The 14866-nt window shown below is 41.7% G+C and overlaps 1 protein-coding gene across 7 annotated transcripts in view; it reads right to left on the reverse strand.

Annotated features, from left to right (window-relative positions):
* CUX1 (cut like homeobox 1) overlaps nucleotides 1-14866 on the reverse strand; it is a 280982-nt gene that overhangs the window by 154038 nt on the left and 112078 nt on the right. For all 7 annotated transcript variants that reach the window (XM_054209734.1, XM_054209732.1, XM_054209736.1 and 4 more), the window contains exon 4: nucleotides 1182-1260. In XM_054209734.1, coding sequence (XP_054065709.1) covers nucleotides 1182-1260 — 79 coding nt within the window. The remainder of the gene's footprint in view (nucleotides 1-1181; nucleotides 1261-14866) is intronic.

Here is a 14866-nt window from a genome sequence, read left to right on the forward strand (position 1 = left end):
ACCAGCAGGAGCGCAAGGGAAGCCCTGCACCTCTGGAAAGGTACTAAGGCTATGAGCAGGTAACAAACGAAAACTCACAGACCATACTCGATTAACCTAAAAAACTGCATTTCTGAGGCACTTGTGGTCTAGGATGAGCATGGTGAGTCCCTGCGTCTCTACACAGGCTGCACTTAACACAGCAGGAACTGGCCACTGGGCACTACTCGACTATAAATGTGAAAGCATAAAAAAAGGTATATGTTAGCTCTGACTGAGCATCTGAAAAACAATGGCCTTTTAACCAGGTAAGCTGTAAACAAAACATTTAAAAATTAATTTTTATTTGAAGCGTGCATGAAATGTGCTCCTTAGAAGGTAAAGAAAGTAAAGACTACGGTGCACTTTGCAATGAGGCCTTAAAAGCCCTTAGAATTATTAATTGTATCTCAAAACCTCTCTTGAGGTAAGTATTTTGAATATTATACAGAATGTCAGCATTTATAAAAGTATAAAATCATACACATGCATTGTCATATGCCAACAGCTCAGTCAGGCCAAGATTTGGAAGTGGAGACTGGGACTCCTGACTCCCTCGTCTCCGGGTACAGTTGCAAAAAGAAATATCTGTTCAGCCAGTATTTCTCTCCTATTGGGGAAAACAACAAAATCAACTCCCAAAATGTAAAAAGAAATGAACTGGAAACTTCTGATGCCAAACATAAAGGAAAGTTGAAAACACACACATTAAAGGCCTTTGAATAAAATTTATGATCACACTTACACTGAACAGAATTCAAATTTCGTAGTGATTTACTTTTCAGTAAGGCTTTTTTTTTTTTAAGATACGAAATTTAAAAGTACAAACGCTGCTGTTTCTTGCTTCTTGAGGAAGCTTCAAGATCTCTTTTTTGTTACAAATGTCTGCATCCTCTAATAAACAAATTATTGAGAATCACACAATATTGTAATAACATAAAATGATTTATACAAACATTAAAACATAATTGCAATGAACAGTTATAGGAGAAGCCATGAAATGTGCCTCATAGTTCCTTCCACTAGGAGTAATAGTGGAGCATATCAGTTTCAGAATAAAGCCATCGCTCATATTTATCTTATCAAAGGTAGAAAAAATGGCCAGTAGCATTCACGTGAACACAAGCCATCAGTTTTGCAGAGTAAGGAAATAATTTGCTTACCTGGAACATCAATTAATCTCTTATAAACATTCAAGAAGGCTGCCTCTGCTTCTTTGCTTCTTTTGCCCAATGCGTCAATCTAAAAGGGGCGATGAGAAAAGAAGGCTTTTAGACTTGTTCCAATACAGCTCTTACACTCAGAGATATAAAAATAAATTAATATATTCCATATAAAACTAGTTAATACATAAAAAGGGAACTCGAGTCTCCTGTGTACAGCTCCTATGGAAGCAGCCTTGTAAGAATATTTCAGATACATTTGTATCAGAATATCATGAATATAATTTAAAGTCCTGTTTCAGCACAATAGCAAGCATCAATATTTTTACGAACACTAATATGTCTATTGTGATTCTTAACTTGAAGTCTTTATAAAAGGCATGGTATTTGCCAGACAGGTTCTCTCCTCAACAACCATTTTCCTTTGCCACTCGTTAAGATCCAACACAACAAACGGGGACCGCGTGCACTCCACTGTCGCGCTCGGCCCTTGTTGTCGCAAATATATTTTTCTGTTATTTCCACTAAGCCTACGAGAGGATGAAAAGATGTACTCGTTGGGTGCCCTGTGATACTTAACACTGAACAACTGTGAATCTTCTACGTGCAAATAAGTTTTCTGATAAAGCTCAGGCACAGAGCCAGGGAGGCTCTGCCCTCTGACTCCTCAGCACAGGCCAGGCTCCTCTGACCAGCTTCTCTTGGGTTTTGTGATACACCCCATACGAACGTAAGCAGCTGTCTGCCCAGGGGAGGGAAAATACTACCTCACACAACCTGTTCTTTTCCTCTACATCTGTATTTCCATCTAAAACTTCATTTCAGAAATAAATGCAGCGTTACGTCTCTGAGAATAAAATACTTATTCTACAACTTTTTTATTGTAAACATGTATTTTCCTCATGTACTAGGAAACAGATGATTTACAATTACTAAATATTGAAAAAAACCAACCAAGCCAACCCAAGACCAGCTCCATCGAATTAACTACTCCACAGCAGAAAGAGACAGAAAGGGAAAGAAGAAAGCCTGACACGGTTCTGCGGCTGCTTACGGAAATCAGGAAACTAAAAGTATGGAGATTATCGTTCCCATATTTTAATAAAAAGTACGGAAGGATCTGAAGAACTACAAAGACCTGACATAAATTCTTCTGTGTATTTGAAAAGCAGTTAATATTATGAAACCATTTAAAGGTGTGTACGTCAACACATACTAAAAAAGGAAGGTCCCGTCTGAAAAACGTCCTTGAATTCTTTCCCTACATTATTGATTTGGTAGATAAGGCAGAAACAATGGACAGCGTTTACTGCGTCCATATTTCAGGAAAGTATCTGATATTTTATTATAGGGGAGGGAGATTTGCCGGACTCGAAAGCGCGGCAGAAGTGGGGCGGGTGCCGCGCGCCCCGGCAGGGGAAGCGGAGGGTGCCAGGGAAAGGAAGCGGCACAGGGAGGAGGAGAGATAAGCAGGAGGGTCCTGCGGGGTCAGCTGTGGTGCCACTTCTGTTTACTTCGTAGGAAAATGACTTTGCGACGGGAAGGATTTGGGGAGGAAAAAAAAAAAGAAAAGAAAAGCCTACAATGTAGATGATTAAAATAATGGAGGGAGCCAGACGCAAAGTGCACAGAAGCAGAGCACAGGAGCGGCACGTGACGTGTATAGATTAGTCTTATGGCTGATAAGTGCCTTGTAGAGATCATTACGGAGGGGATTAAGGCCAGAAAACCAAAGGACAAGGACAATTGTAGAAATTACACGGAAGCACAATGCACGACGTATAAACTGAGAAAAGACTCGAGGGGAGGGGTCAAGGAGGAAAATAAGGACATCGAAAGCATCTGCACTGCATTTGGCAGCAGCCATGAAATCTTGAGAGATACGGCGAGACGCTGCAAAGAGGCAAGTTATTCTAATACAGCACAAGGCTGCATTTAGAGAAACAAACCAAATTCCTGGTTTGCTTACATACCCCCAAAATCTGGATTAATTTACGTAGGTTGGTGGAAGTGTAGCATAACTGAAACCTGACCTATTTGCAACTTATTCTTATCATTTTAAAAAGAAAAAAAGAGATATTGGAAAGATGATAAATAAGTAAAATGATGGAGGATGTGGAGAGCAGATATAAATTCTCAAGAAATGCTGTCCATACTTGTCTTTTAAAGTTTACCAAGAAAGGCTACGGAAAGGCACTGGAATCTCACAGGGCATGTGACATGCGGGAGAGCGAGGGATTGATGGTCGTGAATAACCCATTTATTAATTTGAATTCAAGCAATCACAGATGGACCGATGCTCATTAGGGAAAGAGAACATAAGTAATTCAGTTAGAACATTTTCACACAAAGAGTATTTGAAATTAGAATATGGAACAAACTGCCAAAGGCAGAGAGGCACCGGGTAGTGTAAATCAATGCTTGGGAGTATCAGCCACCGTTCGTGAACGGGCGCGAAAGGAGGGGGCAGCCATCAGAAAGACTTCTGCAGTTGAGATATTTCATGGGTACATAAAGACAGACTTTGAAGGCCAAAGCGCACCATATGTTAGACTTCTGGACTTTAACGTTCCCACATACAATTTTCTCTCGGTGCTGCTCGGCAGAGTACAGCCAAATTTAAATTACTGTTATTAAATGCAATTAGCATTACAGAACTGATTCTGCACTGTATTTTGAAAAATTCATTTGCCCCTTTTACGAGAACCAAAGCATTTAAAATGCTTGCATTTCTGTGAAATAACAGGATGGATCTGTTTTCCTATTACAGTTTTTTCACATTTTAATAAAGGGCATTTGTACTTATGTTCTCCCGAAGTATTACAAAAGGTATGATTTATTCACTCCTTACCAGTTATATAGTGATTGAAATATAAAACAGAATTGAAACAACGTCTTCCAAGCTGATCAGGGACTTTCTGTCGGAAGCAGTTTGTAAATCACTGGAATTTTCACACCTTACCCCCCCCCCCCAATTCAGCACCAGAATTCCTAACAATCCCACCAGGCAGAAAGATTTTTTTTTTTATGTTTTAGTTGTTAAAAAAACCAATCTGTCTGGTTTAAAGTTCTATTAAAAATAAGAACCACAACTATTTTATATCTTAAAATAAAATTTAGAAAAAGCACTATGACAACTTTAACTGGAATAAAAAAAATAATTAAGTATGCCAGCTTCCAGCTGCATAAGGAAATATGGGATGAAAAAGACATCAAAACCAGCAAAATATAAATGAAGTCCAGGAACAGAGGAAACAGAGCACTGAAATGACACGGAATAAAGTATTTGGAAGCTCACTGAAAATTTTTCAAATTAAAGTATAATTGGTTCGGGAGCCAACAAGGATGAGCTGCAATCAGCTCACTTTAAAACAGTTGAACTTCATTATAAAACTCTTGCTGAACATTTTTATTTGACTCTAAAAACTTCAGGGACCCCGAAAGAAGTCAATTTATAATTACACTAGCGTAGTCTTGACATGAGCTTAGCTCCAAATCTTAATTTATCCAAACCAGGCCCCATTATGTCTTCTCTGACTAGAAAGAAACAACAGTGACCTCTGTATTCCCCACCACCCCCATAAACATATGTTCACTTTTAAGTTTTGGCATACTATTTGTCTTGGTAATACCACTGGCACTATACTGAGATAACAGAAATGAGACACTAGGAATCCTCCCTCCTTAGCACACTCTTCATCTTTCAAATATCACCGGAGCTGTACGGAGGGAGCCGCAGCGAGAGACCGGTGTGAGAGCAGTCCTCCCTTTACCGACCTTACTTTTCCAGGTCAAGTGCTTTCAGGAGTTGTTGCTGAGGGTACCACGTTCAGACCAGAGGCTGAATGACACCCTTCCCCTCCAGAACCATCTCTCTCCAACTTGACGACGAAGACCTCCCTGGTCTGCTCCCATTCCCCATTGCCAGAATGACAGCTGGTTGCCCGATGCTGCCGGCATGGCACTCCCGTAGCACAGACAGCCTATTTTAGGAATGCTTGGTCACAGTCTAATATTGACTACACCTGGTTAAAAGCAAAATATCATCAATGGAATCTGCAGCTTTACCTCCACATTTAGGTAAGCACCATAAATCCGGCCGCCTGTGTCAGGGAGGATCCTGAATGTGGTTTTATCTGAACATCACCTTTTTCCTTCTCACCTATGTCCAGTCAAGTTCAAAAACAGAGAAGTAACGTTTGTGGCTTTATTTTGGAATCTGTCACTCTTGATGCACTAAGAAATTTCAGCGGTAATTAAAGTCTGATGTCTGCTGCCCCACAATCACCTGGATTCTGTATTCAGGCTTGCAGAAGTGGGATGCTTTTCAGTGCTGTACTGTACGTGGTATTGTCTCATCCGCTGCAGACAGACAGAAGGCTGTACAATTGTGTTTGTGAATTTAAAGATGAAATGAAGACGCAGCCCTTTGCAAGGAAGCTGGGACTGCCAGATGCTGGCGCATTCTGCATCGACACTTAAGTTCTCTCTGAACTTACAGATATCAGCACATTAACACATTTGCAGACCATGAGACCGGCACATGGCCGCGATGTGTTGCTCCTGACAGATCAGCTTGGATCATTCAGCACGGCTGTGTTTCTCTTTTGTTTTTAGACAACTCGGCATCCCAAAGACAGCTCCTCAGTGAAGGGATCTCATTGCTTTCTGCGTCTGTATGGCACCACCGAAGTATTGGTGATTTACTTGCAGTACAATTAACCGCATATCCAGTGTCTCAAACACAAGCATTCACACAACTATGCTAAACATGAATTCTGTAGTTCTAACTCTTCTGCTTATCCTCGTTGTTCTTCAGTTGCAATTCTCACTCTCATTAGCCACCTTAACATGAAAGATAGGTCTTTGTCCTGCACCAAATCTGGAACTAACTTAGCAAGTCAAAATAAATAACTTAAAACAGAAGTTCTTTTTCTGTTCTGATTTTTAAAAAATAGATGCCTTAATGAGACACCCAACCCCCTTCATTTGCAAAGCTCCCTTACGCATCTTTTTTGTCGTATTGTTTTGCATCACAAAGTTTTTTCATTTGTCTTCAATTACTTCGAGCTACCATAATGCCATTAAGAATTGTAAGAAACATATTAAACAAAGGGAAAAGCATGGTAACAACTCATTAACACACCATTATTTTAAGCCGTGCTATATTCTTGAATAGCTGCCTCGGAATCAAATGGCTGTTATAGCGAGCATTATTAATGCTGTGCAATGGCATCAGTCTTTCTTTGAAGCCATTACAATAGAGCTTAGCTGCTCTTTCATATAAAACAGCCCATCAGTTGCTAAGGTGGTGCAGCAACACCGCAACGGCTCCACAACACGCTCCGTGCCTGCGGATTAAGAAGCACTCAGGGTACGTGCACAGTTGGCTTGATTTCTCTAATACCAACAGGTATCGATATTAATAAATGAAATAACAAAAATAACATCCTAATTTTACAAACTAATAACAATATATAGTTCATCAGCCCACTTAATTATTTTTTTTTGCAGCTGACAGAAGAAAAACTACTATTTTTTCTGTTTCCTGCAATTAAAAGATTTTTGAAGCAAAATTAAAAAGAAATTAATCCTGTGCAGCTGCTTTAAGCATATGGTGTACATTTTAGCTGTGCTATAAATTCTTTAACAAAAATAAGGACTTGGCAGAGTGGATACAACACCAATCTGTTTAACAAAGCTGCCTGGGTGCAGTGCATAGATACGCTAGCAGGGACGGGCTGGGGAAGCGCACGCCTGCCTCACCAACTTGTTAGTTTAACTTCAAGAAGAGAGCTTTAAGAGGGACTCAAACCCTTCAGCTTTTCAATTCTGCTTCCCTCCACTGCGGAACAGCTGCAACCTTGAACCCTTGAAACCTTCTCTTTCTTTCATGCCCAGATAAATCCTGATTTTCCCAGACAAACAACGCTGCCATCCCCTGAGGAAAGCTCAGCTCCCTCGTTCTCACAGGACAGCTTCTTGTTGCTTTTCCAATCTTTGATCTTCCTTCCCAGTAAAACAGCCCAGCCCAACATGTGCCTCAAGATATTGACAGCAGAATGACAGCTTTGTTTAAATAAGCTTTTACTATTTGCCACCCTGCCTTCAGATCAGCGCGATGGTGGGTCTGGTATCGTTGCTGAACCTCTCCTGGATCCTTTGATAGCCCGCGTCTCTCCCTCCTCACACCTCTCCGCATTTCTGAGCAGCATTTTGCCGCTCCTGCCCCCCTCAGCTCCTAATCCATCCGTCAGGCAGGCACCAAACGGAGCAGCTCCACTCCCTCCTCCTGCCTCAGGCCATGGGCTCCCGCTTCTCTTGCATCAGATCTTGCCATCGCACGGCTGTAGCGTGATTCAGCTCACTGACTCCACGGAAAACTAAGCAACGAAGGAGAGGAAGAATTTATTTTCCATCATGCCGGCAAACTGAACTGACTCATCCTGTGCCTTTGATAGAGCCAGCGCGAGGGAGGAGGTGGGCACCCAGGAATGGGGCAAGGACACTTGCCAGTGTCAGCCCCGTGCTGGCATGGACTGGGTATGGCACGAAACCAGAGAGATAAAATACTGATGGCAAAAGGAGGGTCAAAGTGCCAAATGTTAGGCAAATTCCCTCCCCTAACTATTCTATCAGTCTTCATAGTACGAAAGTGTATTAACTTTGTTAATTAGTTCACATTATACACTGTAATGTAATGAGGTAGCAGATACTTCAGTATTGTTCATGCTGAAGTGAAACAAACTAAAGGTCAGCCTGGCCTCGGAAATAAGGACTTTGCTTCTTGGAAGCTTCGAGCTGTCCATGAAGGATAACGGATACCCCTGGACACCCATGATAATGCCAGCATCCTAGCCCCTCTAACACATTATTTAAACTCTCACAGTGTTTTCTGGTGTCATAGACAGTAACTCTAGCAAGATGGACTCCAGGGATCAATTGACAAGAAGCAAAAATGCTGCAGAAATAGAGTTGATTTGCAAAGTTTTACTCTGATTAGTAATCAGTTGCATGGGTGCTAGTGATTACTCAGATCGTGTGGTACCTGAACGTTTGAAGGGTGTAAAAACCCTGTGTGAAACATCTGGGGTGCCCCCATTTGGCTGGGGCACCTCATGCACATGAATAATTATTTACCCTTGTAATTCTATACTTTGCATCCTAGCCTCTCTCCTCGGTCGGCACGGGCCAGTCGCGAATTTTCTTAACACAAAAAAGGTAAACCATATGACAGGAAGCAAGAAAAACATGACGGGCGACACGCACTTCCCAAAAAATTGAAAGAACATCTCTCTAGGGAATAGATCAGCAAATTATTCGCTATGCCACTAACCAGGGAGATGTCAGAGCTTGCCACTTTTGATCCTCGGGGTTCTGGTAGGACACAAGGCGGGATGGAGAACATCTCCTGCCACGGCCAGCCCAGCCACGCTTGGTGACAGAGATGTGGTGCTCCTGCCAGGGCACAGCCGCCTGTGCTCATCACCTCCAGCTTCCCAGCAGCAGAAGGAGCTACACAGGGAAGCGAGGGGGTGCTTTCACCTGTCCGTCAGCCCCTCCTGCCTCCGTGAGCAGTGACCTAGAACGCACCACTGCTTCTCTCCCTTATGGATGATCCAAACTTTTGAGTATTTTAAAAATTAGGGCAGAGGAATCCTTGCAAGAAGGAGCTCATTAACTACCTTTGTGCAAAACCCACCAGCACATAAATATCCAAAATATAACCTTTCACTAATATTTTGCACTGAGCTTACTCTTTTGCTTCTCTATCACAGCAAACCAAGACCAGACACTGGCTTGTATAGAGCCTCATAGTAATTTTGTAATAAATACAGGAATAATTCTGTATTTGCAGAAACAGGGACTGTATTATAATGACACTCGGCAGAATCCCATGCCCGGCACAGCCCTCCCATCCCCATTCCTTCCAGCACACTTCAAGCTCTCTTTTTTTAAAAGGATGAGAAGATACTCCTGACACTGCGAACTGAAACAGTGCTGCCTGTCTGAATTTTGCATAAATAGTTTCCCACCACTGTTAGCATTTCACCCAAATGCGTGGCAGCGGCATAGCAGGCCTTAATATAGACAGCCCACCAGCTGCCAACAGAAATTTCAGCACTTTGTCAATTATATAAAAATAAGAGGATTTGGGCTGATCCTCCCCAAAGTTGCCCTAGTAGTAGCTGCTGTCTCTGTACGACTTGCCTGCACACTGGATGGGGTGGAGATGAACCTGCAAGAGCTTCAGAAGGGTGCATGGTGCCTACTGCTCGCTTCTGGTGGTATATGTTAGGTTTGGGACCTTGCCTGTTATCCCAATAGCTGAGGTTTGTTCCAGGAAGGTATCAATACGGGGAGGAGAAAGAAGCACATATAGGAGACGCTCCAGGAAGATAGCTGTGACTCTAGAGTGTTTCTACAGTCCTGTCCATCTTTTCTAGAGAAGTGGACCTGCAAGGTAACAGCTGGGACTAGTAACCATCAACACTGGAGAGAGCAGATCAGGGGAGCGATAAGGATCTGACATACCTGCTCTAGTGGGAGGTGTCCCTGCCCATGGCATGGGGGTTGGAACTAGATGATCTTTAAGGTCCCTTCCAACCTGAACCATTCCACGAGTCTATGATTCTCTCGGGGCTATTTTCGACCCAGCACCCCACAGCCCAGTGTCAGCAGCAGACTTCCTACACGCTCATCAGTGAGAGCGCATCTGCCTTTGAGATGCTGAAGCACATTTAAATCACCTTCCTCAGGAAAGATGTTGTTTAAACTGCAATCAAGCCAGCTAAAAATAAATAAATAATCATTTACACACTTGTGTAAACAAAGAAATGAAACGCTGCTGCTCTGCTGTTACCCCAAAAGCAGGCTGTGCGCCTCTCCCCCCTCCCTGCTCGCGTCAGGAAACAGCGCCGAGATGAAGCACAAAACCGTCCCCCTGCTCCTGTTATACAAAGGAAATTACCCACCACCCACGCCCTGTGGAGTGGACACTAAAAGAAAACAATTACCCGCCAAAAAATATTAGATTTTCTCCATTTTGTGACATGGAGTGGTTTAACGGGACTTCCATTGAAAAGCAGGAAAGCTCTGGGCCTAAATCAGCACGACGCAAGCTCTGAATTTTGATGTATGCTGTTGACTTCCCCAACACAGAGCAATTTGTAATAGCTTTGCCACGCTGTTGTTTTCAAAGCTCCTGCTACATCACAAGCATTTATTTCTGACCACAAAATTACATTTATTCAACAGAAAGCAGCTCAGGGTCTTTAAGAGGTTAACTTCTGGAGTGCTTGGCTGCTCTCCAGCCTCTGTACTAGAATCAGTGCTAACGCAACAGCACACAACAGCACCCAGGCTAGCCGTGATTAATAGAGTGCTGAATACGCTGCTTTCCACATACACACACTTTTCATTCCCTTGCTTCCATAGATCATGGACTTATCCTCAAAATATCTGACTGAAATTGAATTTGGCTTCTCTCTCAACCGTTCATTTCCTATGTTATGCAAGGTTATATCCTTTTCTGCATGAGCAGAACCAAACCAGCTGCAGCTTTTGAGAAGAAAATGTGTTTTCAATTATGAAGCTGGCCTGAATATTGAACCACAGTTCTACTGCTACTCTAATTGAGCCATCATGGAGTGAACCTACAGGAAAGAAATTGTATTAATTAGGTTTGTAAATTTAACATAAGGAAATTAAAGGGGGTAAAAAAAAAAAAAAAGAAAAAGATGACTATCAGCTCAGGAATACTCCTTCAAAATGCAGAAGGAAAGTAGGTCTGAAGTTGTTTAGGCACACACATTATTAGAGTACTCCTTCAAAGGCATGATTAGTAGTTCCAGCACACCAAACTGATTTTCAGCTTCTGTTGTCTGCATATGGAAAATTATTAAATTACTCTACTGACCAAATTAATAGTTTAAAGAGCAATTCAGCTAAGTGGGGAGCCAGAGTGGTCTCATCAGTATGGCAATACCCTTAGAAGTACTTGCTTTGTGAGAAGAATACAAGACATAGTTTTCACAGAAATAAAGTCCAGTGAGTTGCTTGAGTTGTTTTGGAGTATGTGCCTTAAAGGGTTCTCCAAATGAGGGATTACTGCATTACTGTTGGACAGTACTGTTATGCCACATGAAAAGAATGCTAATGACCTCAGGAAATCCTTTCCCAGCCTTAAAATATCTATTTGATGACTTCACAAATATGGATTCCAACATTAGATTTCCATACCACAACTTTAGCTCTGTAAATTAGCATAGCCCAAGAACATGGCTTTTTTTTTTTTGTTTTAAGATTTCATATACAAATATCCTTCCACTGATGGAAACACAGTAACGCACAATGACCTACTCGTAACACAGCTTATTGAGGTGGTTGGTTGAAGGAGTGCCTTGCCAACTTGCAAATGGTATATAATTATTTTATGATTGAATGATAAAGCTCTTCAGCCTTTTCTGATTCTGTCCTGTATTTAGCCCAGCATATGGTGAGCAAACCTCTAATAGGTTCCATCCTCAGGTTAATGGTAAGACAAAAAACCAAACCAAACCAAACAAAAAAAAAAGTTTTAAGATAGAAACAACAAGAATTTTACACCTCTTCTGTCTTGCTCACAATGGCCTATTTATACCATCCAGACCTGAAACGTTCCAGGAAAGCCAGAAAAGTTACCCACAAAACTCAAAAGAACATTACCATCAGCTTTGAATCAGACACAACATCCTGTTCATTTCAAAAGAAACTGCCTTCAGATTTCCATTAAAATCCTAAATAAGGAAAAAGTACTATAATAAAATTATACTACAGTGATGAATTAATAGGGTCTCACATTGAACTAGGAACGCATTTTAAAATTTGTGGCATGCTAAATTCCATTTCATAATGCTTTTACTTTAACTGTCATCATAAAAAATCTGGTTACTTAAAGCACTGAGATCTATACAAAAAAGTTATTTCCAACTACTAATGGAAACTGCATATTTGATAACTGGAACAGTTTTCATCTGAATGAACAAGATAAATATCCATGGAATACAGCATGTTCTAGTTTGGGGGGCTTTATCTATAACTTCATGTTATACAAAGGGAAAATACGGGGGGTGCAGGGAGGTAGGTGGGTAGTATCAATATGAAAGGAAAAATTGGCTAAATGACCTGTGGATTTATTTTAAAAAGCAAACTAACCACAGGTTTATAAGCAGATGTCCCGTAAAGCATGCTTGGGAGGATATTTAAATACGTGAGCTTAAGTTAACCTCTCTCCAAGTCACGTCAGGCTCGCCCAGGGTACAGTTCAAGGATAGTTTAAGTCAACCTAAGCTGGCACAGTTGTGCTCCTCCTGCCCTTGGCTTTGCTCTCCTGGCCTCTCCCCTGCCCGGCAGGAGCCTGCACTGAGCTGCTTCATGAGACCCAGCCTGGCAGAAAACTAAGCCAGCAAAAAAGGGGGAAAAAAAGAAAACTTTGTTCTCACCGTGGGATCGCGTTAGCAAAAGTGCTGAGGCAAGGCAGGAAGGTGGGGAGCCAGACCTGAGGTAGGCAGGAACACAGCAAGATCCACGTGAAGCTACTTAAATACTTTGCTCGTTAGGGAGCTGTCTGTCCCCTCTGATCTTCTGGCCCTCCCTAGTGCCCAGAGCCCCATGGAGCACAGTCATCCCACACGGGATTTGCAAAAACCAGCTTCCCTTCTGAGGTAGAATTGTAATTTAAGATGACTTGGACATGCAAAAAGCACCTACTTAGTTCTGTCACTAGAGATCAACAAAAGGATGGGGCAATAGCAGTAGGGGTGGAGACAGAAGTCAGAGGCAAAAATGTGGTGGAGACAGTACACGGAGAAGCAGCATCATTCAAGAATCTTTTTTCCTAGCTTCTGTATGAGAAACTGGTGAGAAGGTGGTGCTCCAAAGTTCAGTAATACCATCCCCAATGCCTGCAGAGGTGTGAAGAGCACTCCTACAGCATTCCCTACCTGCTGCTTGAGGACACTCTCCAGCAGAAGGACTCAAAAATGTTTATCTTCACTACTTCTCTGCTTACCTCTTTTTTATTTACATACTCCTGTTATTGTTTTTTAAATATCCTAGTTCGTTGCTGAAAACAAGTCTTTGTAGTAGAAGCAGGGAACCTCTTATGAGCAGATCACTCCCTTTTCCTCCTTCCTCCTCCCTGTTCATGTCCCAATGCACTTGTACTGTGTGACCAAAAGGTCCCTTCTGCTCTCTCCTCCCAGGACATCAGAGATCACCTAGCAGGTAACACTCACGCTAGTGCAAAGCAATCCTATGGAGCTGGTGGGGTGGGTGTCCTGCCCCAGCTCTGTTGCCTGCTGAGCCATCTCGGGGGCGAGTAAGACGAGGAACTTCCAGTGGATTTGAAATGCAGAAAAGCCTACACCTTTAACAGAGTTTGTCCTTGAGCTACCTGGAGCGTTCATCTCATGGTCATTCATAAAGTCAGTCTTAACAATAAACAGAGACCAAATTTATATATTGAACAAGAAAATATAACTTAACAGACTAGGCTAATACTCTTGGTATTTTGTCTCCAAAACAAGATACAATAATTACACCTATAATCAAATATCACAGTTCACAGTTTAATGTTCTGCATTTATGTAGTCAATCATGATTAGTTCAGGGTTTTTTTAGGTTTCTAAAACCCTGTCTAGATTAGGGAGACTGGAATCACCGGCTAAGAGATTCAGCAGCACAATCTTGTAACGTATTCGTGCTTCATTTACGTAAGAAGGGATTTCTACCAACAAATTTTACTCTTGTAATTTGTGAGGTTGAATTTATACCAACATAAACTCCACTTTTACATTAGTGAAGCAAAACTACAGAAGAGGAGTGTGTGTGAGCCATACCAAGGTAACAGTGAGCTGTCTCCAACAGGCAAGATCTAATGGGAGAATCTGCCTTCACTGTAGCCAAATATGGATTTATGATTCTTACTTGATCCTCAGACATTCCTTTCATTAAAGAACAGTGCTGAAAGCACACATGCACTTTTAAGTCAGTGCACTGCAAGCTTGAAACTAAAGTGAAAAGGTTTTAAGAGCACTGCAATCCACTCAGAGCAATTTTAAAGTGTAAATTTCCATTGGCAAACAGACTCACAAAAGTCATTCTTTGTTCTCACAAACTACTATTAGATATATCAAGGACAAAGTTGTCCTGTTTATTTATTTATTTCTAGCAATGCTTGGGAAATTGGGTTGTAAAATAAAAAATATACAGCTTTTAAGATGATGAATTACGGCACATTTGGGATACATATTTAGCAGGATGTACAAGTAATCACAAATGCAACCCTCATTACAGATAATAGGAGTTGTGTGCTTAACTCCCTATGCAGACTTGTAAAAACACGCTCCTGAATTTCTCTGTGCTCTGATGGGAACTGAAACAATATAAAACCAGCCAACAACTTGTAGACTGAGAAAGTAAATAATGTTGCTGCTTTAACACAGCTAACTTGAAAACCAGAGCTCTACAACGCGTAACAGAATGCGAGCTAAAACCCAAGTCTACCACCCCACGTAGGCACTGATCTTTATAAGGAGAAATATAATTTGCAAACTTCATACGCTACATTTTCCTAGAGGCAGTACAACAGCTCCCATCTGGCCTAAGCACTCACGTGAAGTGAGCGCTTCAGTGCTGTCCAC

This window comes from Rissa tridactyla, chromosome 7, assembly GCF_028500815.1.
Source record: "Rissa tridactyla isolate bRisTri1 chromosome 7, bRisTri1.patW.cur.20221130, whole genome shotgun sequence".
Lineage (NCBI taxonomy): Eukaryota > Metazoa > Chordata > Aves > Charadriiformes > Laridae > Rissa > Rissa tridactyla.